Consider the following 25,890-nt stretch of genomic DNA (forward strand, 5'->3'; position numbering starts at 1 on the left):
AGTAAAACTAAAAGAAACTCCCCGCGAGGTTCGGACGGCCGCACGCGCACGCTCAGCATCCCCAGCAGGGCTTCTGGGTAAAGTGACCGCAGGGAGGCGGGTTTTGGTGAGATTTCTTTTCCTTTAGGGGCGGTTTTGATGCGGGGGTTTTGGTAAAGTGGCTCCATAAAGAACCACATCTGTTTGAGGAAAACCTTGTATATCCGGAAGGATTGCTCTTCTGCCGTGTAATTTCGATGAAAAAAAAGAATGATTTCATATGATTGTAAATGATTTAAGTGCCCCAGAAAAACCTTCATATTTTAGCTGAGCAAGAGCAACAGTCAACGGTATTTAACGAAAACAGATTTAAATTTCAGCTTATTATTTGAGTCAAAGTTTAAAAAAAAAGTGTGTGGCACCTAAGAAAGTAATTTTATTTTTGTAAACTTTTAAACCGGAAGTTGTGCTGCCGCGTGCTTTACGCGCTTTGGTGCTGCAGCTGTAGTATCTGTGGCTCCCTGCTGGGCCCCCAGTGGAACAGTTATCACCCTGGGTTAGATTTTCCCCGTGTCACTGAAATCTACCTAAAAGCCACCCCTCAGGTTTACCCTGTAAGTCTGCTGCTGAAATGAAGCCATCCATACTTTTTGTAACTTCATGGTTCAAGTCAAGTGGAACTGATGTGTCCTGGGACATGATACCTACCTGCATCTTATCGTAGCTCCTTCAGGAAAAAAAAAAACTGATTTGCAGCTTTCACATTTTGTCTGAACAGCTGAGGTCAACAATCTGCTGGAGGACATGATCAGACGATGGAAACGGTTGTCCTACAGGGAAGATCTGATCTGATCAGGAAGAAAACAGAAACGTGTTCCTCCTTCTCACCTGGAGTAAGAAGGACAAACATCATTACTCTAAAGGTGTTTTCATTTTTCACCAGAGAAAAATTAAAAATTCAATTTTCAACATAAAATTTTCTGGTATCAAAGTAAATAAACCCGATGTGTATCAAGTTTGAAGCTTTAGCTTACATGAGAGAATAACACGCATTGTAATTCTGCAGGATTATCCACATAATCCATGCAACTGGGCTTTCTTTCTAGATGAAGGTCCAGTTACAACATTTCCTTGTTTTTCTAAGCTTTGATTATGTCATTATTTCATGCAGGTTGTTTGGCTCTGCAGTTATATACTGTACACACATGCCAACACGTGTGTCCTTTAGCACACACTTCTTCACGTCAGTGTAAACGCAGACGTCTGACCTCTGGGACAGAGTCGCGTGTTGCAGCCTCATTTTTGTCACAATGGCCATGTTGAAGCGAAGCTCCAGCGCGCTCAGCTGAGGGGGTGTCAGCGCGACGACATCTGCGCACAAAAGAGCCCATTCACTCCCCTTCTTCAGGAAGCAAAGATGCTATATTATGCATCGACTTGTGCTGCTCGCAGACCCATCCTAAAGCCCAACCAGTGAATCCAGGGGCAAAAGAAAACCCCCTGCTGTTTATGATCAACAGCTAAATGCTGTTTTGGTTCTTTCTTTTATTCTTCTTTGAAATCAAACCATTAGGACATCACCCCACTGAGTTGGAAAGAGCATTAACTCGTGCAGGAGGGCTTGGGCGGGGACCTCATGGAAGTCCCAGGACCTGCTGGAGAGACTACTCATCTCAGCAGGACAGAGAACGCCTTGGGGTCCCCCAGAGGAGCAGGGGAGGGAAGTCTGGGCATCTTAGCTTAGACTGCTGCCCCTGCAACCTGGTCCCGGATGAGCGGAAGAAAATGGATGGATTGTACAGGAGGCTCAGGAGTACTGGCAACAGATAGTCAGACTTGTCTCCATGCACGGTTTGTGCTCTGAAACTCAACTCATCAAGAGGGGTTGGACTCTCCTCGACTATGGAGTTGCCCCTGGTGAGAGGCGATGAGCTGCTAGGGGTTTACTTAGAGCCCCCCTGCTGAGTCCTCATATGTGGAGGTACATCCCATGAACGAGAAGGCTGGATCCCTCCACCATCGTGTCAGGCAGGGAAAAGGTCTCTTAGTGCAGTGCAGAAACTTAACCTTCTGGAAGTCTCCTGGAGGGGTAATAGAAATTCTGACTTGAACCAGATGGATGGTTTGTTAATGGACTCAGTGACAGTCCCAGTTTGCTCATTACAAACTCTATGATTGAGCAGCATGGTGCCCATCAGAGCCCAACACTCTAAAATGCAATAAGTCAAAAGCAGATCCAAAAAACAGAAGAAGAAAAAAAAAGAGTGATGGAATTAAAAATGTTTTCCGGTGTCATCCAGGTGTCTGAACCCATCTACCACTGTTCATGATGACATGAACCACTAAGAGAGAAACCAGAACATTACCAAAAAGGTCTTTGAAGGTTTATGTTGGCCCCACAGTTTCCCCCTCAAAGACCTTGAAATTTTAAACATTTAAAAACATCTCGTATCCCTTGTACTATCCTAGGCACTTTAACGTTGGGAGTTGGGTCATCTAGACCCACTAGACAGTGCTCTGAACCTTTTTTCTTCAATGATTTGTGATCTTCACTGGTGTCCATGGATTACATGAAATCTTTCCACCTTTATCCACCTTTGTCATGGTAGGGAGAACACGTCAAAGTAAGGGTGGGGTCATCTAAGATAGCACAAGGGTTAAAATAATCCAGTTTATCTAAAAAACAATGCGAGTTCTGATTGAGTCAAGATTAAAGGGAAGAAAAACAAGAACACAGAAAAAAAAGGCCAATAAACAAATACCTGTTAAAGGACCAAAATGAACTGAATGTAAAACTGAAACTTTTAATTTATTTGAGATTAAAAGCTTTAGATTCATGGTTTCTTCCTCTGCAGAACTTCTGTCAAAGCTCCAAGATCAGGCAAAATATCTTTATAAACATTTTCATTACAGATCTATATTTGTACTAATACACTTTATTATAAAGACTCAATATATTTTGTTTAAGTTTAAGTGAATGATCTTGGTTGAATATTTTTATTATGAGGTTGTTAGAATTAACCTTTACTGATTTGCACAGGTGCTGTGGCACAGAATTTTATGTCGGATGCCCTTCCAGACAGTACCCTGTATTTTCACCGGGCTGGGGACCGGCACAGGGAGACCCAGACTTGGGCCCCCTTAAGGCTACATAGTTAGGCAGTATCTCAAAGGGTCTTGCACAAGGACCCACAAATTTTAAAATTTCATTACAAGTTCTGTCTTATTGGAAAGAGAACAGAGAGCTTTAATGAGTTCAATGATGCCAGAAATCATCCAGGAGTTCACATGTCCTCTTCTTTCTGCTGATCCAGCAGTGGAAGTCATTCAGGTTTCTCTGTTTTCCTTTGTTAGCTTGTTTAATGTGAAGAATCGAACGCTAAATAGGGTCTGGATGGAAGAATGAGGCTCAGCAGGGATGGAACGCTGGAACATGCAGACGTTTGTGCAGTGTGACTAAACACCAGCTGAAACAACAGCACTGAGCAGAAAGAGTCCACGTCCCACAGGGAGCAGATGCTAGTCTCTGCTGGGGAAGTCTGATTAATTTATGAGTGGCAAAGGGACACTTGAGAGAGGCAGGGCCAGCACCAATGGGATCTTAATTCAGTGTTGGAGGTTAAAGGGAGACATGTGCTGAGCCTTTTGGTTCAATTATTAAAGTTCATGTATGGACGCTGACGCCACCTGAACAGATGATGACCTTGTTTGGACATCTTCAACCTATACAGTAAAACAACAAAGTACCAAACATGTATACCCCACCAATAACCCTATGCAGAAGTTCAGGGCATTAAAAGCAAAAAGACAACAACAACATGTTTGTGGATTTTAAGTGTTGAAACATTTTTTTATCTTTTGTTGAGTCACAAAAATCTCAAAAAGAAACTCACTTTAAATTTCAGTCATAGCTATGGTAAGTCACCAGATAAACTGTGTTTTTATCAGAGAGAAGCTTGATGGTCACATGACCAGTTCCGTCCACTTGAAACCTGAAGCTGTTTGCCTGTTAGAGACAGAATTAGCAGCAGATGCATGTCATCTTACGAAAATCGAATGAACACAGACATTCTGTTGAAAAAAAGAAAAATCTGTATATGTGATGTATAAGTGTTCACTACGACCTGATACCCACAAATGTGCATAAACATCACTGGGCAGTCTACAACCTCTCGTGTGGTCATCTGCGTTTTCTTTAACCTAAATGGTGTGGTGACCGCATGCATCCTTTTGAAACGAGTTGTTCTGCATGTTTCAGGAGAGCTGCAGACATTTTACTAGAAGAGAAGTGGTCCCCACTCTAATAGCAGAATTTAGAGGAGCCTCTGAAGAGCAGCGGGACCTTCCTCAGCACCATCATCATCATCACCACCCCTGCTTTATCTAGGCTCTTCAAGATGAAGCGAAAGGAGGACCTGAACCCCATGCTGCTGCTGCTCTTTCATCTCGTGGTCTTCATCTACACCTCCATCACATTCCTGCCTTCATACCTCCTCAGCTGGGGTTCAAGAGCTCATCAAGGCTGTTATGGTTCAGAGGAAGACAGAGCCAAGATAAAGAAGTCTCGCTCCATCCTGGGATGTCCAGAGGGACCCTACAGAGCAGTCTGCGCCTCAAAGAGCCTGGTGGCAGTAATGCGTCCTGGAGTGGATACTTTAGATAAGATCTTTGCCTATGCCGCCACACAGTTCCCACACAGAGACTGCCTCGGGACCAGGGAGGTGATCTGTGAGGAGGATGAGCGACAGAGCAATGGGAAGGTGTTCAAAAAGGTAAAGAGTCGCTCTTTAAAGCCTGTCTTTGAAAACATTTGACGGGTTAATCCAATCAGTCATGAAGACAGTGATTAGACTTCAATATCCACTGTTTGATCAGGCTGTTCCCCTCAATTTGGATGACTTGGCTCACATTTCTGCTACAAACTCTGTTCTTCTGTCAACACTTCACACCAAAAATGCTAACCTACAGGAATGTAGATGAAAAAATGAGGGAAAACACTGGAGACATGCTCAATCATTTTGAATTTTATGGACTCTTGAGCGACTCAATTTGTAGCTTGTTGGAAAAAATCGTTTGTTTTAAACGCTGGAACAGTTCTGTGTTTTCACATAGCCTACACGGCCAGTAAACAATCAGGAGAATTTAGTTGGTATGGCAACCAATTCATTTTGGTTCATTTATATTTGCACAAAAAGACAGTTTAATGTTTTCTATAAAGTACCGGTAGATGAATGCAGCCATCAGAAAAACTCTGAGACAAACTCTGGACTTTTATTTATTCAGATTAAAACAAAGGCTGGATTTTTCCCCAGACTCTGAGATAAAGATAAAAACAATCATTTTTTAGCATATCTAAGACAAAAACACTGAGCAGATGCATCTGTCCATCCAGCTATCCATCCATTGATTTTCCAAAGCCGCTAAATCCCTTGCAAGGTTACAGGGTTGCTGGAGCCAATCCCAGCAGCTATTGGTGCTAAGGCGGGGTTCACCTTGTACAGCTCCCCATTCCACCGCAGGGCGGGACAGATTCAGTGTTGAGATAATTCTGTTCAAGCCGAAGTCAGGCAGCGTTGTGATACATTTACTGGTATTTGCAAAATAGTTCAAATAGATGTCAAGAAAAGACCCACCTACCGTCTATTCTTCAGCTCGTGTTTTAGGAACCCTAGAGATATTTAGAAAGATTTCCAGTTGCAAAGATTTGGTTCCAAACCTGAAGCCAAGGTCAGGATGTGCGTCAGAAGAAAGAAAAGAGTGGGTGATAGACCATTGTTTTTTCATGGTCGGCGCTCACTCTTCAGTTCATATGGGAATTAGAATCTGCAGTGTGTTGACTGTAATTGTATTTTTGGGTCTATCTGGAATTTTCTGAAGACCTTCCAATCATCTGAGCTTTTTTATTGCGATAAATCTGTGGCAGGTATAGAGTTTAAAGGTATGTCCAACAACGCCATGTGTTTACAAACATTTACAGTTTGCAGAGAAGGAGCAGTAGAACTTTGTGATTCCTGTTTTCTTGATAAGAAACCACCAGAACAAGGACTTCTACTATAAGATTTACCTTTTCTTTCTCCTAATACGCCTTAAAAAGAGTGAAAGCCGTTGTCAAACAACACTGAATAAAGACAGAGTAGAGTGGGACAAAGGGACAGAAAGTAAACGACTGGTGACTGAATTGAGACAACAGCAGGCAGTCCAGCATCAAGCACATTGTAAAAGCATGACAGTGTATGAAGTCCAGCAGGGAAGCTTATTTTGTTGACTTTCAAGGCTTTCAAGGCTCTTATCCAGTCACTATCGCTTTTTCTGTTAAATCTGAAATGTTTCATATTCAGGTTCTTTTTTTTTTTGTAATTTTACACCTTAATAATTGTTACATAAACTCGTAAAACCTCTATATTCAGTTTGTCATAAGCTTAGAAAATTGTGAAAACGTGATATGTGGTTTGTGTGACCAGATTATTGACTCAGAACCCTGCAAAGGTTTCCTGTGTCTTTAAATCATCTGTCATTGGGATGACAGCAGGCCTGGTAACTGCACTGCAGGTCTTCCTACAGATGGAGGGAAAGGCACAAAAGGCCGTTGCTGAAAGTAGGAAGTAACAGAGATATCTACTACCTGTAGTCTGCACCTTCTGAGCTACCATGCACAGATGTCACCACAACATAGACTTCAAGCCAGGCATTGATGCTGTTGAGCCTGAGTTGTTCCACAAAAGACTGTTGTGTGGTCTGAAGTACTCCTTTCAGTCAATACTTAGACATTTCAAGGTTCTACTGTCTGGAGAAACAAAGAACAGCCACAGATTTCATGTTGATGAGGTCCAGGAAACAGTTTCTACAGCTAGTGGTGGTTTGAGGAGCTGTGTCATTTGCTGAAGAAAGAAAATGAAATCCAGGAGGCTTAAAGGGAAGTTCATTCCTGCTTCTGTTGAGCAGCTTTACTGAGATGCTGCTTCGTCTCACCTGCATACACTATGAAAATATCAGAATACGGGATCATGTGTCTTTGACCGGTCAACTAACCTAAAGAACATCCACAATGTGGAAAATATTGAGAAGAATAAAACATAAAGATCCAAAACTCCAGTTCAAGCAACCCAGAGGAGTCTCCATAATCCCTCTGCAGAGCCACAGACTGGATCTCCATCATGTTCCATCAGACCTCTGCAAGAGTCCAAACCAAGCAATAGTCCTGCAGATGTTCATCATTTCCACCTTCATTGCTGAGATCCAGAATTCTGTATTTTTATCATCAAAAAAGTAGTAAAATGACACAGAACAGATGTTTATCAGTTTGTATTAATCAATCCTGCTCTGTAAATTACTGTTTCTAGCTACTGCTGCCTTTAGCTGCAAACTGGTACTGTTGTTAGAACTGTGACTAACGGCTAAGACTAAACGCGTGGAAGACTTACAGCATTTTCTGTTTAGCAGTATGCTCAGCATGTGGACTTTCAGGAGTTTACTAACTTTCTTTACCCTTAAATTTCTCCTTAAACCCTCTAAGCCTGATTATACTGATCTGTCTAAACCTGCTGTGGAAACACTTGTTGCTGCAACATAAAGTAGCTTAGCAGTTATGTTTGGCTCCCACTTAGCATTTCCCAACAAAGGAAAAACAGATCGGTACTCATTTCTAGAAGTGTGATCTTTTTGCACAAACCCTGAAGGGCCACTAGGGGTCATTGTGGCGTCACCAAAGATAGAACAAGAGGCATTTTGTATTGAGAAAGTGAAGGAAGCCCATCTCATTTCCCACTGAAATAGAAGGAGAAGAAGTCTGTTTGTTTCTATGGTTACACTGATTTCTAAAAACAGAGGCAGGACATTTAAACATCTTAAAACACCAACATATACCGTAACATGGAATTAAATTTTTGCGTTTCAGCAGACATGAGGTACAAGCACAGTTCATACATCTTAAACCAACATGTCGTAGAAACACGGTGCCAGAAACTTCTGTGTGGAGTAGAGTGAGGTCTTCTGCATTTTCTTTACGTTTTCACACTTTTAGAACTCAAAACTTTTTCAATAAAGTTTTTAGAACACAGATTTAAATACTTTATTGTGTCACAAACTTGAGGACATTTAATTTGAGATTCTGTTTGAGCCTTATCAAGTCGGTTCACTTTCATTAGAAGACAAACTTTGAATGGCTCAACCAGAAGACAATATAGGAAAAAGTATTTCATTCTTTAAATAAACTACAAGAATGTTTATATTTTAGACAAAATGTAACTAAAACAAAAGCTTTAAAATAAGTAGACTTTCAGATTTTTGTTTTACTCATACCTGCAGTATTTCAGGAAAGTATATTTTTACAGGTCATTTGTGATTTCTTTTCTCAGCTTTCCAGGCTCTTTTAGGGCTTTTAACAGAAGGCTTTTGTATCAGTGAAGTATTCTTTAGTGTACAGATGAATGTCCTCTTTAAGTAGATCTTTGTGCAGAATTTTTTTTTAATGTGGATTCACAACCAAAACAAAGAGAAAAATATATTTGATCCAATCATCAGACATAATTATGCATTATATGAGGGCAATGCAGTTTAAAAGAGCTGTAAGACGAGTAACAAGTAAACAGTGGGTCGACTAGGTTGGCATGAATCAAACAGATGGTTAAAATGCTGCAAACTGCACCCTGTTAAAACACAACAGGAGATGAGGATTATGGTCTGATCAGGGAATGGAGCAGAGAGTAAAACAACCTTTTTTAGGCAAAGAAAAAGCTGCAGTAAAGGTCAGGAATGTTGAAACCAGCATTGTATGAGTGTGATCATTGTAGCTTCTGTCTGTCTTCTTCGGCTCCACCACTGAGGACTCATGATTTCCCTTTTGTTACTTCTCCTTTTGCAGGTAGTTCTGGGTGGGTACCGATGGCTGTCTTACCAGGAGGCAATCAACGCAGCAACTCAGTTGGGCGGTGGCTTGGCACAGTTGGGACAGCGGCCAAAAACCAACATCGCCATCTTCTGTGAGACCAGAGCAGAGTGGCTCATCGCTGCCCAAGCCTGCTTCGCATACAATTTCCCACGTAAGTCCAGGATGTCTCCAGATGTTTAGCGCATGAGAGCAGTGACGATCAGGGATTCAGGTAACGGTCAAATCTGGACTTCACACAGACTCACTCGTGATTGGACAGGACATGATATTGGTGCCTTTCAAAGAGTAAACAGAAGCCAACTCTTCTCCATTCAGAACAAACAGGAAGGAGGAAGGAGCCATGTTTTAGAAATCCAGAGGTAAATGAATCAGCATCAGATTCTCCTTCCTTAGAAAGAGATTAGCATATTGATCCCTGAAGAGTTTTTCTTGTGGAACTCCAGTAGAACAGGTCATAGCTGTCATAGTTTTGGTTTTAAACTGTGCAGCCGCTCACATACCAACACTGGTAACATTTCAGCTGACAGTGCACCCTTCTGTCACGTTAAGGGTATTACAGATATTTGCTTAGTTTAATTAAAAGGCCTTCTGAGACAGAAGAATGTCAGCTTGTTCTGTTTGCTCTGGTCTCACATAAGTGTCCCATTTTTCTGCTGCTGTTATGCTTCACTTCCTTCAACGTCTTGTTGTTTTGAGATAGACATGTACTGATATTCTCAGAGGAGTCAGATTTATTGTGCCAATGTTCTGTGGGACAAATCGGATAGATCTGGTTACACAGTTTGAAAAAAAGGCTATTTCACTTTGAAAGTGCAACTCAACAGATTAATATTGATTTAACAGTTTCTCTGCTAAAGAGATAAGAAGCCCTTTAGTTTATTACAAGAAACCACTAGCAGCTATTAAAAGGTTTTACAGTCCAGCAGGGTTCTTTGATGTTGTCTATGTGCTGGTTTAGGCTCCATTAAGCTGTCATCTTTTTAAAATATTGTGTTGGGACAGGCCAACGAAACATCTTTGTCCCTTGCAAACACAAACACTGGCAGGAGGGGAAAAGCCGGGGACAGTGGATAAACCCCCACAGAGGCTAAAGAGGAGCGGACGTTTGGAAAAAGCAACAGAGGACAGAGGGGAAGGCGAGTGGAGGGCGATGGCGTCAGAGAAGGAGTGAAGGAGTCTACGTGAGGAGCTCATGTTGATAAAAGCATTAGAGAGTCAGCCAAAGGCCCCCAGTGAACTCATGCTGTGTGCCGCATGTCTGCATGTTTGTGTACTTGTGAGTGTGTGCATATACGTTTGTGTCAGTGGATGCGCATTTAGTAAATGGTAAATACTTGGCTCTTTTCTACTCTTATTTATACATTTATTTACAAGCAGGAGTTACATTCAGCCGTGCACACACACACCCATTCACACACCATGTGCATCAGGAGCAGTGGGGGGGGTTCTCTGGGTTGCTGCTTAGACATATAAGGGGGTGCTTGAGACTGTCTGATCAGAAAGTTGGCCCCTCTACCTCAGTTGCACTGTATATATGTGTGTGTGTGTATAATGTGTGTATCTGCGCGTTTATCTATGTCTGCATGTTTAAGTGTATATCTTCATCTTTGTGTATCTGTGTGAGCATGGACATATGTGTGTGTGTGTGTGTGTGTGTGTGTGTGTGTGGGTGTGTGTGTGTGTGTGTGTGCATCCATGCATGTGTGTAATTGTCAATGTGTGTATATATGCATCTGTGTGTGTGTGTTTCCGGATTTTTGTATTTGAAAATTCTCCTGTGATGTTCTGTCAGAGTTTCAGTCGAGTGTTTTCATTGGTGGCTTCCTTCCCTAAAGGGACTTTTGTTGTGAAGTGACTGTGAGTTGAAGTCCTGCCACACACACACACACACACACAGACACTGAGGAGCAGCACAGGAAGTGTTTGAGCTCCATGACGCAGGAGTGTAGCGTCCCACAGCCTGTGTCAGTGTGCTGTCAGGGTCACAGTGTGGTCTCTCCATCTTTTTCCACAGCTATTTGTTTCTATCACATTTCTTTCCTTCCTTTCTCTTTCCCCTCCTCTGTCCTCTTTACCTCAGATGCTGTGACCCACGTCATCGTGCTCTTGGCGGGATCTTTCAGACCGCATTTCTCTGCCTCCCCATAGGTTTAGTCTGTAGCTTGTACTTTTTATCCTGGTATTTATATCGATGAGCAGATACTTAAAAATACCTACTTTTACCATTTATGCACAGGCATGTTTACTCTCTTCTAAGATCCGCTATTTACTGAGATGAATTGGAGACTTGAAGGTATTTAAACATTAGCCCCTTTGGCATTTCAGATCGTCTATTGTCAGCAGAAAATCATCAGACTTTTATAAGCAAAACTTCAGCAAAGGAACAACATTATTCTGATAAAAATGTCATTTGTGAGCTTGATAAATTGAAGCTTTCAAAAACAAATCTCACTTTCCTACTGAAACAGTCTGCAAACCTAAAATCCATGGAGGATTCAGCCTCGATGAATCCGTTTAGTAGCAGCTTCTCCGACGGCACAGTCAGTTCATGCTCTAATAAAAGAACCAAAAAAAGGGAATAAAGTCAATGAGACAGTGAAGCTCTGCAGTGACCTTTGTTGTGATGCTGCTGGGGGAGTGTCTGTCTGATCCTGTTTTATGTAAAACAAAAATAATTTTGATTTTAATTGAAGCAGTTTGTGTCAGAGCGGTTTTGTTCAACCGACCACAGATTTGTTTCAGGATATTAAAAAACAAACACAGCTCAGTGCTGTTTTCCTCTAAAGGAAGTGAAAGAAGCTCCTTAAAACTGGGTCTCTGAAGACTCCACATTTAACAACAACTTCTTAGAATTTGTAGAGTTGTGTGGTAAAGTGCAGAAAACGTATTTTAGATGACAAAGCCTAACAACTAAAAGGGAATGATTTGGAAGATGAACCCCTTTAAGGACTCTGGGAAGTAAGACGAGGACCTTCTGTCATCACAAAGACTGAAATCTCTTCAATAAACCCACATCACACACACAAAAGTACAGTAACTGTAAGGGGCCGAGCAGCCAAATCAGAACAGCAGGAAAAGGATCAGAAATAGGGATTTCCTTTTTCTGCAGAAATAAATGAACAAATTGGACCTTTTAAGAGAGATCAACAGAAACAGAATGAACTCTGGAAATAACCGACTTTAACTGTAACTTCCTGCGGCTGAGTGGGCTCCTAGTATTAAATGATTCCCTATTCCTCAGCAGATTCATTCGCTTCATTTATAATTACAGTCTTGACTTAATGCTCGTATTCATTGTGTGTGGCATCATGGGGTATATGTGTCAACAGAGGGGAGGGGGCGGAGCAAAAGACTGGATTGGTTTTTATTGGATTTTTTGTGCCACGCTTGCTTTTATTGTAAAGTGTCATGAGTGGTTTAAAGCAGTTTTCTTTGATTTTAAATGGGTGTTGCAGAGTGTGCAGCAGTAATAATAGCTGACTGAATGTAATTACACAACCCCACACACACACACACACACACATACAAACATGCATATATAGACCTCATCTGATTTGTTGAACATGGATGGATCTCAAAAACCAAACCTTAACATTAAAGGGTTCAAACACATTATTTATTACAGAAATAGATCCGTCTAAGGACTCCCCTGTAAATGTTAACATTTGCAAACCTTGAATTAATGACAAAAAAGTCTTATATTTTCAGGACATTTTGCTAAATGGTGATCACTGCCTGTTTCAGTGGTGACTCTTTACTCCACGCTGGGAGGACCAGCCATTGCTCACGGGCTCAACGAGACTCAAGTTTCCCACATTATTACCAGTAAAGAGCTTCTGGAGACCAGACTGAAGGTTAGAACACACACTGATGCACAGAGTACCCAACCAAATGTGTTCATGTTCTTTGTGAATCAAACACAAACCATCCAAAGCAGTGGGGTTTCCTAAGCGTCATTTGGAGACCACCGATCAGATTTTCACCAGGACCTTCTGGCAGAATTTCCACATGTCTGCTGTGTCTCTCACAGGCCATCCTTCCTGAGGTCCCAAGACTGCAGCACATCATTGTAGTGGATAACACACCAACCACTTGGCCCGGCTATCCAGCTAACATAAGCATCCACAATATGGCTGCAGTTCAGAGGCTGGGGGCCATGCCGGAGAACAGTAAGTCAAAGCACTTCCTGCTGGAAGGACTTCAAGGAGAGAGTCTTCGTTTCTGAATCAGCATTATCAACAGCATAGTTTAGATTCCAGAGAAGTAAAGGCAGCAGTTGAGGGAAAATCTTAGACTCACATAGACGGGTCTGGCACAAATGTAAACACCCAGAACCCAGAGGTCTATGCTATGTCCCATCCAGACTGTAGACCTCATGTGCAGCAGCTCATTTTGGTCCAGTCATCAAGTCAGCTGAAGACGCCCCCAGCCCTACTAGAAAAGGAAAAACGTGCACAGATCAGACGCATGCAGCGGAAGTTCCCCCAACATCTCAAAGCTGCAGACACTCCCACACGGAGTGAAACTGTTGTAGGGGGGGTTGGTACAAGGCCTGTTAGGTCATGTGAATGAGGAAGTTTTAACATCTGTGTCAGATTAAGTTTGATACCAAGCATATTGTTGGTGGACAAATGAGTCCTCTTGCCCTACCACCCCATTCTGGACGGTTCACGAGGAACCCAGTGACCCCAAACATGAGCAGCTCACTGATACTAATGACACAGTTGGGATTAGGAGCATAGATCGTCACACGACTTCAGCATCTGTTCCTCAGGTCTTTCCTCCACCTTCCTCAGCTGCTTGGCGTCCCCTGCAGCAGAACGCTCTGTCCTCATTTTTATCCTGTTATAAACTAGCAGAGCATGTCATTAAAAGCTACCTCAAAAACAAATGAACACTGGGAGTTTTTTTCAGGCACCAGTTGCTGCTTACATGATTTTTTTTTTTACTTTTCAAAACATGTTATACTAAAATATTTAATTCTCCAATAATTTAAGTTGATTTTGTTTGTCAGGAAAGTGGAAAATCTTTCATCTTTGTTCAGTGTTCTTTGTGTATTTTCTGAGCATTTACCCCATGGGTGACGTTTGTTCTTTGATTCAAAGCCGTGTCTCCTGCTTTGACAGACATCCGTTCATGTATCGACAGGAGCATCTCTTTTTGGGGCTTCTTCATGCACTAATGAAGCTGTCTCTGGTGTTCACAGCAGCTTGTGAGCGAAAGCAGCCGCTGCCCTCAGACATCGCAGTGATCATGTACACCAGTGGATCCACAGGCGTTCCCAAAGGTGTCATGATCTCCCACAGCAATGTCATTGCCAGCATCACAGGGATCGCGGAGAAGATTCCCAACCTGAGGTAAGAGGAGCAGCCTCTGATACGAGCTGCATGCTGCTTGAACTATGAGCAGACTCTTTCTCATAATTGGTGTTACTGTAGTTAACTCACACAGTTGAAATATATGAGAACTCAATTTTCTGGTAACTGAGGGGAGTGAAAGGAAATGTACTTTGGTAGGGTAGGTTAAAATGAAATACAAGGTTTATAAACCTTGTTTTTATTAAAGATTTTTGCATTTTTTAGAGACAGTTTTTTAGATCAAGAAATTAAAGGAATACAAATCTCCCTAAATTTCATCTGGCTGACCTGTTGCCATAGTAACTCATTTTATTCAAGATGTTCAAGTATTTCCTTCGCGGAGGACTTTGTTTCAAAGCTTCAGATAACCTGTGTTCAGCTTTTTAAAATGCTCATGCTGTCCTCACAGTGTATGGAGAGAAAATGTGTCTCAGAAATGATCAAATATTTAATATTTTCTACACTGAATAAAATTTTAATTTAAGTTGTTGCATGTTTTAGCAATTTTTTAAAATTATTTTGTCAGAAGCTGGTGGTGTAGGACCCAATTTGCAGGAGATCAGGCTTAGTGGCAAAAAGTTAAACATTTAATAAACATATACATGACAATACTCCACGGAGAAACAAACAGATGACCATGACCCACTGAAATAGACTGAGTACGATCAACAGACATAAAAACAGCTGTGGATGATTATTAACATGAACCTGAAGTGACTGACTTGACAAATCAAAACAAAACATCAACAAAAATCACAAAAACACCAAGATAAACTGCAGAATCCTCACTTTTGTTGAACAAATTTATGTTGTGATACAGGAAGTGCAAGAATTGTTTTTATTTTTTCCACCTGAGGGTGTCAGCTAAAATCTCTCTTTTGTATTAAGTTAAGGTGTGTTTGTGTTCACAGCGAAGACGACACCTACATCGGGTACCTTCCTCTCGCTCATGTGTTGGAGTTGTGTGCAGAGCATGTATGCATCGCTCATGGCTGTAGAATTGGCTATTCTTCACCTCAAACTCTTGCTGATCAGGTGAAGTAACTCCCAATGAAACTGTCAGAGGCGCCTGTTCACTCACTGGTTACCGAGCAGTAAGCTAAATAAACCCAAGCTGAAGGCTAGGAAAACAATGCACCAATGGCTTTACTAAGTAAACTGGGATTCTGTGTGTCCCTCAAACGCAGAATCCCAGCAAAATTGACCCCATTAAAGAAAGGTCACGTTGAATGAACTTTATTGCTAGGCAGCATTATTAGAACATAGACGAAACTCATCAAAGTGAAACATCCTTTAAAGATATTCAAAGATCATTTAACATATAGAAACACAAATACAAGCACAAACACATAATGTTTAAAGAAACTAATGTAATATAAGTTTGGTCTGTAAAGATTTGTTGACCTTAACAGGAAACTTATGTCTATTGTGTTGCCTTACTTTATGACTCTTAAAAAATGATTGTTGTTATCTTAACTTTAAAGGGCCTATATCATACTTTTCTTAAACCTTTCAGAGTAAACTACCTCCATATATATGATAATACAGTACACTAAAGAACAATTTTTTAAAATGAAATATGATGTTAGGTTATTTTCGCAGCTACTTTTCTTACCTGGAAGTAAGATGACTCGATTTCTGAGGCACCGCCTTTCACTCTGTGTGGGTGCCGCCTATTTCATGACGTCAACCTAAGCTGGCCTCCAGCAGCCTGTCTGCGTTTCGCCCACGAAAACAAACATCATCCGAATTTTTGCAAAGATAGATGTGCATCCTGTCCATATAAAATGAAAGCGTTCTGCCGATCAAAAAGTTGACTTTGCATGCTATAGGTCCTTTAACATCAGGTTGTTATGACATTTTTATCCTAAGCAATTAAAAAGTGTAACTATAGTATTGGTCTGAATATTAGACCGTCATTCATTAAGTGGGTTTTTTGACCCATGACCTAATTCTCTCTTAACTCACAGTATTGCAAGAAGGGTTCGGTTACTTTTCTGCCAACGCTTTTTAATAGTAAAAAACATTATATGAGGAAAAAGTTCAGCAACTTCATTCAGTCCCTAATGAGAATGAGGATGCTGCTCACTGAATGTGGATTCTGGCTGAACAGAACTGTGAGAGCCTCTTTAAGGAGATTTATGGACAGCTAAGACAGCTATCAGAACAGCCTTTAGACAGAAACAAAGAGGCTTTTCTTGAAGTCATGGAAAGATTTTTCTCATGAATGATTATACTTTCAAAGCAGAACAACATCTGCCCTTTTCTGCATTTTTAAGATGAACTTTGAAAAAAGATTTGATAGACTTTTCTGAAGTGTTACAAAATAATCTGCTTTCTCTACAAATCACCAGGTTTGTTCCTGAGAAAAGCCATTTTTCCTCTTAAAAGGAATTCAGCTGGAAAAAAGAAATGTGCAAGGAAATAAATCCACAAACTGCTAATAATTTATGATTTATTGATCCAACGAAAACATCTTTTATTTATGGAAAATAAGTTAAGGAGGTCTTATATGAAGGTCTCAGATGAAGATAAAAATGTCACGTGAACAATCGTCATGGTAACCCAGCTTCTCTTCCCCCTCTGTAGTCAACTAAGATCAAGAAAGGAAGCAAAGGAGATGCGAGTATCCTGCAGCCCACCCTGATGGCAGCGGTCCCGGTATGTTATGAGAGCTTAATGTAGGCTGTGAACAGATAAACATTTCTGTTACGTCTCCCAGGGTCACTTTGACATCTGCCCACACAGCAGCAATTATTTAACATAGCGGAGATCAGTTGCTCTTAAAGTGTTGCAAGGATTCTTCAAACGTTTTGGACTTTTTCATTTCTGCATCAGTCATGGCTTCACATTTTTGACTCTCTTTGTTCAATAAACTTTACATGAAAAACCTAAAACCTGCAGCTCAGGTAATACCTCTCATAAAAATGTTAATATTTACACATCCTCACTCTTTCTGTGTTGGAGCTCTTCTCTGATGGAGCTCATGAACATCAGCAAAAATTGTCCTTCTTAACTCCTCCCATTTTAGATAACCCATAAATCGTATTTACAGCCTGATGGTAAAAATCTTCTGCTCTCTAACACTTTTCCAGCTTCACATTTGAGCACCAGAAGCAGATGTTCAATTACGTACTGAAATGAAGGTGTTTTCTTTAAAGTCTCACTCTTATCATCTTTTGATCTATTGTCAAAGAGTTTCCAGTAGTCTTTTAATTAGGATTTTGCAGTTTTTAGCCAAAATCCAAACTTCTGTGACATTTTATAGGACATAGTTTCTTCAAAGCGCCAGGAGCTCATTAAAAATTCCCTTCTGAGTTGTGGATGTGGAGCAGGGAGCTTTTAACCCACCCAGCATATTTTCTATGTCACAAATACAATCTTTTTCAAACAGCCCTTTTTTTTGTCTGCTACTGATTCACAACGATTTAACGAAATACATACTCAGAAATTCTATTTGGAAGCCTAATTTTATTTATTTATGTCGTCTACGATTAAAAAAATGCCAAGAACATGATAAAAACACCAAAAACTCAATTTTCATGGAAGTGGGTGTTCAAGAGCTGTTATAGAAGTTCAAGATACATGAAGGTGTTTAGGTAAATGGCAGCAGATGAACCGAAACATCAGTGAAATGAATCCAAACTGATTTTCTAAAGTCTGCTTAGCAACACATCAAAGCTTCCCAGTCTGAATTAAAAAAAAAAAAACTTTTCTTACTGGTTGGGTCTGACTGCATCGTCACGTCATGAGCTTAAACTACCCTCTCCCCCTCCCCCAATCTCCCAGTGGTGGTGGTGTAGAGGTCAGAGGGCCAAAGTCTCTGGAACAATTCACATCTGTAAACAGAACGTGAGAAAGCCTCACTCCACTATCCCCACGACACACTCACACACACAGACATACAGAGACAGCGTTTGCTGTGATGTGACATGGCCGATGCTTGGACTTCCTCTCAGCTTCACACACGTACACACCCTGCAGGACCAGCTGCTTTTTATTGTTTGTGTTTTTCTTTTGTGTGTCCTTTCCCCTACTTACCCAACTCCATCTTTGAACTTTTGAATCCGTTTCAGGGAAGAAATGTTTGTAATGGATGTTCTGTTTTCAGCACCTTCAATCTCAGTCTTTCCACCTTAAAATTTAAGGGAGACCCCTTACTCAAACTGCAGCAGGTATTGTGTTTAAATCACAGATAACTGTAGCCTAACACTGACACCTCTGTTTCTATTATCTCTGATTTACATCACTGTTAGAGTCAGATTCTTTTACACTTTTCTGATTAAATGAAGCTTACTTTTCACCACAAACTGAAACTTTAAAATCGACACGAATAGAATTATGAAGGTTTTGCTTTTTGGGACTCTTATAAAGCTAATGTACATAAGAGTAGACTTGTACAAAAAGATCATCAGGAAACAGTTTTAAGATTAGAGCTGCATGAGATGAGTAAAACTTTCTATCAGTGATCAATATTGCTATGGCAAGATGACTTGCGATACACAACCAACTAGTACAACCAAAAAACAAGTAATACCTTGTTTCCATTTCACTGCATCAGTTTTATTTAACTGAAAGTCAACATAATTTGAATTATACCTCAAGAAACCCATGTCTACATAGGAGGCAGGCATCTAACATGAAAGGGCTCCATCTGATTGGTCAAATAATCTAATTGATTGGTAAAATTCTATCATGAGATTGTTTTAGCATGTGTGCTAAATACGTAGTATTACATATTTATCACAGCTGTGTTTTGCGATATCTCAGATGAAGCAATGATATCGCGATTTTTGATTAATTGTGCCGACTCCATGTAATTTTGCTTGGCGCCATCAAGCAAACATCACATGGAGTCGCTCACCTCCATGGCTACTGTCCTGCTTCTTTTTTAAATGCCCCCTTTTGCAGACCTGGTCAGGTCATTGGCTGTAATAGGTGAGCACATCCATCCCTTTTTAGGATTACATAAATAAATTATTTGATTGCTTAAAAAAAAACTGGACACACTGTGATCAAATGTTTTAAAATAACATTTTCATGAAATGCATCGCTGGGTCATTATTTCCAATGTCCAGTTGTTCAAGTGAGCCAATATGGTAATCATCTACCACCTTACACTGTCATGGATGAAATGCCTAGACCTCTATGTGTTAATAAGAAGTTTAAGAAACATGTCTTTGCTTCTTTCAGTGATTGCTGAGCAACTTTTTCTTCTTGTCAAAATAAAACAAATCGTATTAGGAATATAGAAATATCTGTCCATAATCCTCCATGACTCATTGAAAAAAAGATCCAGACATTTCAACATCCTGAAAACGTCTTGAAGGAACAATCTTCAAGTGTTGTTATGGTTCAGCTTTGCTGTAAAGCTCATTACTGCATTAGGAATGTTTCCATGGAAACAGGTTAAATAATGAAGCTCACAATATTTTCTGTAAAAAGTTGTTTTTGATTTTTAGTACAGTGGTCCCTGCTTTATCTCCAGTGTTACAATCTTGAAACAATGCGCAAGAGACAAAATCTTTAGTACTCATCTTCATTTTTTACAATAATTTTAAAATGTTAAAAGCTATAAAACCTCTCACTACACACTTTATCCACTTTTCTTAGACAGACATGAACATTTTCACATTTTTCTCTTTGTTTAAGCTGTGGAAGTTCAAACCTTCATAGAAAAAAAGCCTAGGATTATAGAATGAAAACAAAGATCTGATTACAATGAAGATTTATATAGATTTGGTACGCTGAAGTGTAATGGAGTCATGGCTAATTAAGGAGATTGATTGACAATGGTCTACAGCCAATCAGGGTGCAGAACGCAATCTTCTGTTAAAAAAAAGTACACACACCAAAAGAATCTGTGTAACAGCGAGGCTGCAAAAGGTAAACCATGTTAACACTGTACTGGTAATACTAAATGGATCCTTTCATATATAAGCATGCACCATTTACCAAATCTGTGAAGGGTCACCATCACAGGGGCGGCCGTGGTGCAGCGGTAGGGCGGTCAACCCATGATCATAAGATTGCAGGTTCAATTCCCGCCTTGCACGCCCATGAGTCGAAGTGTCCTTGGGCAAGACACTGAACCCCACCTTGCCTCTGGTGGAAGGCAGGCGCCTGTGTTTGGCAGCGGAGCCGCCATCAGTGTGTGAATGTGTGAGTGAATGTGTGTGACTGGGTGAATGGGTCTGTGACTGTAAAGCGCTTTGTCCTTGTAGGAAGAAAGGCGCTATACAAGTATACGCCATTTACCATTTACCATTTACTCTTTTACATGTATGTGGTCGGGGGATTCAGGCCACAGATCCCCTCCCTTTCCTTATAGCCTTCTCATCTCCAACAGACATTCACTCTTGTAATGAACTGAAACTGTTTGAAAGGAAGCCATAGTTACAAATGGCGTATACTTATATAGCGCTTTCTACCTTCTTACGAAGGCCCAAAGCGCTTTACAGTCACAGTCCCATTCACCCATGCACACACACATTCACACACTGGCGGTGGCTCCGCTGCCGAACACTGGCGCGAACCTCCCACCAGAGGCAAGGTGGGGTTCAGTGTCTTGTCCAAGGACACTTCGACACATGGGCGTGCAAGGCGGGAATCGAACCTGCAATCTAACGATCATGGGTCGACCGCCCTACCGCTGCACCACAGCCGCCCACAAAGGCAAATAAGGGTTGGGGGGGCTGGTGGGGTTACAATTATGCAACTAATAGCGCATATGTCCCACACTGGACTAGTTTGGTCTTTTCTACATGTTGATAAATGCACATATTTATAGTTGTTCTTTTCTTTTCACTTCTTTCCTACTTAGTGTTCTCACAGATGGAATAATTTCATCCATCTTTAACTTAGAAAAAAAAAGGAAAAACATGAACTTCTTATAAATATTTGCACATCTTTGTCACTCGTGTATTTTTAGCCACATGAAGGATTCACATCTTAAAATTGTGCTGTTCTTTCAGTCAGTTGAATTAGTGTTTTGTTAGAAAGCTGTAGAGCTGCACATGAACTGAACTTAACCAAAGCTTTCTTTCAGTCCTTTAAAGTCTCTTTCAGTACGTCAATTTGTTTCCAAGAACCAAAAAAATGATTCAAAAATCCTACATGTGAGAATTTTTTATGTGAAAAAAAATGTGATTGTTGTGTTTTCTGTCCTCATTCCTTATCCTCCTCCTGCCTCCAGGAAATTATGGACCGCATCTATAAGAATGTGATGGGTAAGGTGGAGGAGATGAACAGCATCCAGAGAACACTCTTCATCCTGGCGTACAACTACAAGCTGGATCAGCTCGCCAAAGGCCGCAGCACGCCGCTGTGTGACAGGTGTCCAACTGCTCTGTCAGAGCTTGTAATCTTCACCCAACATTTGAAGCTAAAGCAACATCTCTGATCCTTCTGGTAACAACGCAGGCTGGTGTTCAGGAAGGTGCGAGCGCTGCTGGGAGGACGGACGCGGGTTTTGTTGTCAGGAGGGGCGCCGCTCTCTGCAGCCACACAGCGCTTCATGAACGTGTGTTTATGCTGCCCGGTGGGGCAGGGCTACGGGCTGACGGAGACCTGCGGCGCCGGAACCATTTGTGAACGTAAGCAGGACACAGCGTGCATGGATATAGAGACATCGGAGCACAACGTGAATGTATTCAATCAGTGGATGCAGGTGTCGTGGCTACGCTGCAGACAGAAATGTTGTGCATTCATTCAAAAGTTTCCTTCCACCTAACGTAAGTTTCCTTAATATATTTGGAGTCTACAAATGCTGCTTAGATATTTTATACCTTGAAGTCCCACTTCCATCTCCTTCTGATCTATTGTAAAAGAGTTCCCAGTGTCTTTTGACAATGCCATTTTTAGCCTAAATCCAAAAACTAGGGTTGTAGAACATAGTTTCTGCAGAGCTGCAGTAGTTAATGGGAAATTCACCTCTGAGTTGTGGCCGGAGCTGTTGGTGCTGAGCAACCCGGCCCCCCAACCCATAATTCCTTTGTTTGCACTCTCTCCTGTTAGCTTACAGTCCTTCACAACTCAAACCTGATGTTAGTGGTTCAACAAAAATGGTGAGCAATATCAGAGCTATCCAGTCGTCCAGTTTGGAGCCAGATGCCAGCTCAGACGAGGAAAACAAAGACGTACATGGATCAAAGGGATGCATCAGATTGGAACGGAGCGTAGAGCTTGTGGCCCGCTCAGCGTATTTTCTACGTCACACATGCAATCGTTTTCAAACAGCATTTTTTCGTCTGCTCTTGATTCACCATGATTTGAATAACGAAATACAATTTTAAGCTTAATTATATTTGTATATGTCCTCCATCATAAGAAAAATGCTGTGAGAACATGTTAAAAACACAAAAAACACCATTTTCATTGGAGTTGGTCTTTTCTCAGACAGGCAGTTGCTTCTGTCACGTTTCCAGCTGCATAAAATCCTCCCAGAGCAGTTCTTACTGTTTGGAATTGAAAGCACATTTGCCCTGTTGGTGAGCAGAATAATCTTCATAGATTTTGCTCACTGACAGTAGTTACGTTGTGCTTTGGCGTGCAGCTGCTGGCAGCCCTGGGGCTCGTTGCTCTGGTTTGTGTGTAATAACTCATCCTGATCAGACAGCAGAGCATCTATAGTTTGGAACTAGAAAGAGATTAGGATCACTCCAGACTTTGCTTGATTGATTAACAGCAAAGTGTAGACAATAGTAAGCAATCCAAGAAGTTTATGAGACTATAACCTCCAAGCACAGAAGGAGTTTGTCACAGTTGGAGAGGGAGAATCCTTCCAGATCTTACTCTGCGTGGGAAGAACCAGGGACATGCTGGAGTTAAAGTCCTGATCCAAGGAATGTTTTGGGGAATGTTGTGCATTTCTTGAAGCTTTACAGATGTGGAGCGTATTAAACTTGTTTAAAGTAATCAACTATTTGGCGTCAGCAGAGCAGCCAAATGACAACCGTGGTCACTTCCGCCGAGAAATCAGTGGTGTGGTGGTTCTTTTTGGGATTTCCATGACGATAAGTCCTGTCTGGGGGGCTCCAGGGGGCTTCCCTTTCACACTTGCATGCATGTGGTCTGTTCCAGTGTGGGACTACAGCACTGGCAGAGTCGGGGGTCCACTGGTTTGCTGTGAGATCAAGCTGAAAGACTGGACAGAAGGTGAGTGAGGCCGCTCAGGTGGATTCTCTCCTCCAAAAACACTGATCAGGTCACTCGTCAGTCTGACTGGGTGCCATATTTCTGAAGGTAAAGACACAGTAGAGACTATAACCTTTTAAGGAGAGCAGCCGTCTCCCTGTTCTACTTTTTTAGCTCTGAATCATAACTCACTTTTATTGTACTCTTTTTAATCTTGACCTAGATTCAAGATTAAGTTTTTCTTTTTTTTTTAGGTGGTTACAGGAGCACCGACAAGCCTCACCCCAGAGGTGAGATTCTCATCGGGGGACCCAACGTCACCATGGGGTACTACAAGAGCAATGCAAAGCAACAAGAGGACTTCTTTGTGGATGAGAACGGCCAGCGGTGGTTCTGTACCGGAGACATTGGAGAAGTTCATGGCGACGGATGCCTGAAGATAATCGGTGAGGAAGAAAAGGGAGAGGCCACAGACCAGCAGATGCTCAGGGGCTTTTGAGGGTCTTGTAAGAACTTTCCAGCTTTCTTCCTGTTCATCCATCTGACAGCATCTCACATCAGTGAGGACGGATCCCATCATCCTGACTGTTTTATCTGTTCAGACTCACTGAGTCAGCTGCCCCCCTCCCCACACTCACACACACACATAGACACTTCCTCCCACCCTCTGGAGCAGTGTGCACATGCTCAGTCGTGCATGTGTTTGCAGATCGTAAGAAAGACTTGGTGAAGCTGCAGGCGGGGGAGTACGTGTCTCTGGGAAAGGTGGAGGCGGCGCTGAAGAACTGTCCTCTGGTTGACAACATTTGTGTTTATGCCAGCAGGTTTGTGCTGCCGTTACACAACACAAAACACACACACACACACTGTAAATCACTGTTTAATTTCGTTTATGATGGGTTTATACTTTTTTCAATGACAGATGCATCTTATAAAATATAAATATTGAGTAAAAGTGAAATATTTATACAGAATTTTTTTCCGCATTGGCTGATGTTGGTTTTTCTGTCATTTTGATGATTATGACCTTGAACATCATGAAGTTTTCATGAGTCTGAGGCTCCAATCTGTTTCAAACTAGCATGTCATCCATCTCCATGAAAGGACAGTCTCTGGGTTTGAGCTCCATCACCTTATTCGGTCCAGCGTTTTGGGCTCTCATAAACTGTTTCTGTTTCCTCCCCTTTGACTCCCTGACCCCTCCCCTGTTCTTGCCCCGCAGCGATGAGACGTACGTGATTGGCTTCATGGTACCCAATCAGAGGCAGCTACTGGCTCTGGCGGGTCAGTATGGTATCCGAGGCTCGCGGGAGGAGCTGTGCAACAGCAGGGCCATAGAGGAGCTGGTTCTGAAGGCCATCACTGAGGCAGCTCTGACAGGTGATGGCAGGTCGAAGGAGGGACGTAGGGGTCCCCCTTCTCCACCAAATAACATTTGTTCCCTTTTTTTCCACTGCAGCCCAGCTGGAGCGCTTTGAAATCCCTCGTAAGATCCGCCTGAGCTCAGACCCCTGGACCCCTGAGACGGGATTAGTGACCGACGCCTTCAAGCTGAAACGCAAGGAGCTGAAGACACATTATAAGGAGGATATTGAGAGAATGTATGGTGGAAAATAGGAGGCAGGTTCAGCCACACTAGAGATGGTGACTTGGACTTGAAGTACTTGTTTTGTAGGACTTGGTAAACACCGTTCGTCTGGTTTATTTTACTTTTACCTCTTGGACATCACTGTCAGATCTAACAAAAATGCTCTTTTTCTGGTTTTATCGTTATCGTGTTTCATCGCAAACACAGGAAATCATTGTGTTGTTGTTTCCTTACCTGTTCTTTGAATCTACCTTGATGACATTTTGAAACTTTAGAGCCTTCATGTAGACGATGAGATCAAGACTTCAGATCAAAAAGTCACTCTAAGCAACAGCAGATTCTGAAATGGTGCTCCATCCTTCCTTCTCTGATCAGCAGTCCTCCAAAAGCTGACCTCATCTTCTCAACCTCTTGGACAAAGAAGCAGCTTTTCCTAAACTCCTCCAAAAAAAAAAAAGAGAGAGAGAGACAACAGACGAAGGGTCGAAGTCCACCCTCCTGACCCTCCTGCCTTCAGGTCCAGGCATGTGACCCTTTTTGCAAAGACTTTGTTTTTCCAGATGGAAGTTATGAAACAGACCTGGCGTCTGTTAAACTTTTGTCTGAGAGCTTCAGCAGAAACTCAGGTCTCTTTGTCTTCATCTACATCTCCTCCGATTCAGGTTCTACGCTTCTGAGCTGCACATTTCTCCTTTAGCTTTTCCTGCAGGTCAGGAGAGGGTTCACTTACTTTGTTTTTCCTTCAGATTGTTTAGAATACCATTGACGGCTTATTTAGTCTCCCACCCACAGACGGACTGCGACTCCCACATTTGTGGATAATCTCACATCAGAGCTTCCTGGTGTCTGAAGCACAACGTCACGTTTGAACAAAGTTTATCCAAAAATGTACATTTGAATTCATTCTTTTGATCTTTAAGTTAATTAAAGAAAATGACATCAGG

The 25,890-nt window shown here is 41.6% G+C and overlaps 1 protein-coding gene across 2 annotated transcripts; it reads left to right on the forward strand.

Annotated features, from left to right (window-relative positions):
* On the forward strand, nucleotides 1–25,890 carry acsl3 (acyl-CoA synthetase long chain family member 3). 2 transcript variants are annotated; one of them, XM_004075468.4, is made up of 15 exons: nucleotides 1–106; nucleotides 4,238–4,751; nucleotides 8,840–9,017; nucleotides 12,611–12,720; nucleotides 12,897–13,035; nucleotides 14,073–14,223; nucleotides 15,135–15,258; nucleotides 16,813–16,884; nucleotides 21,419–21,558; nucleotides 21,646–21,818; nucleotides 23,305–23,379; nucleotides 23,613–23,804; nucleotides 24,068–24,182; nucleotides 24,581–24,738; nucleotides 24,818–25,890. In XM_004075468.4, the coding sequence occupies exons 2-15, from the start codon at nucleotides 4,377–4,379 to the stop codon at nucleotides 24,973–24,975; spliced, it is 2,160 nt and encodes a 719-aa protein (XP_004075516.1). In that variant the 5' UTR covers nucleotides 1–106; nucleotides 4,238–4,376; the 3' UTR covers nucleotides 24,976–25,890. The 2 variants fall into 2 exon arrangements, with proteins under 2 accessions (XP_004075516.1, XP_011480959.1); XM_011482657.3 differs by having other exon boundaries at nucleotides 14,076–14,223.

Source organism: Oryzias latipes, chromosome 13, assembly GCF_002234675.1.
Source record: "Oryzias latipes chromosome 13, ASM223467v1".
NCBI classification, from domain to species: Eukaryota; Metazoa; Chordata; class Actinopteri; order Beloniformes; family Adrianichthyidae; genus Oryzias; species Oryzias latipes.

Excerpts from the sequence above, each read along its gene's own strand:
- acsl3 (XM_004075468.4), top strand. The coding sequence starts at position 4,377 with ATGAAGCGAAAGGAGGACCTGAACCCCATGCTGCTGCTGCTCTTTCAT. Across the intron at positions 4,752-8,839 it reads ATGGGAAGGTGTTCAAAAAG|GTAGTTCTGGGTGGGTACCG; the intron begins GTAAAGAGTCGC and ends CTCCTTTTGCAG. Across the intron at positions 21,559-21,645 it reads AGCACGCCGCTGTGTGACAG|GCTGGTGTTCAGGAAGGTGC; the intron begins GTGTCCAACTGC and ends GTAACAACGCAG.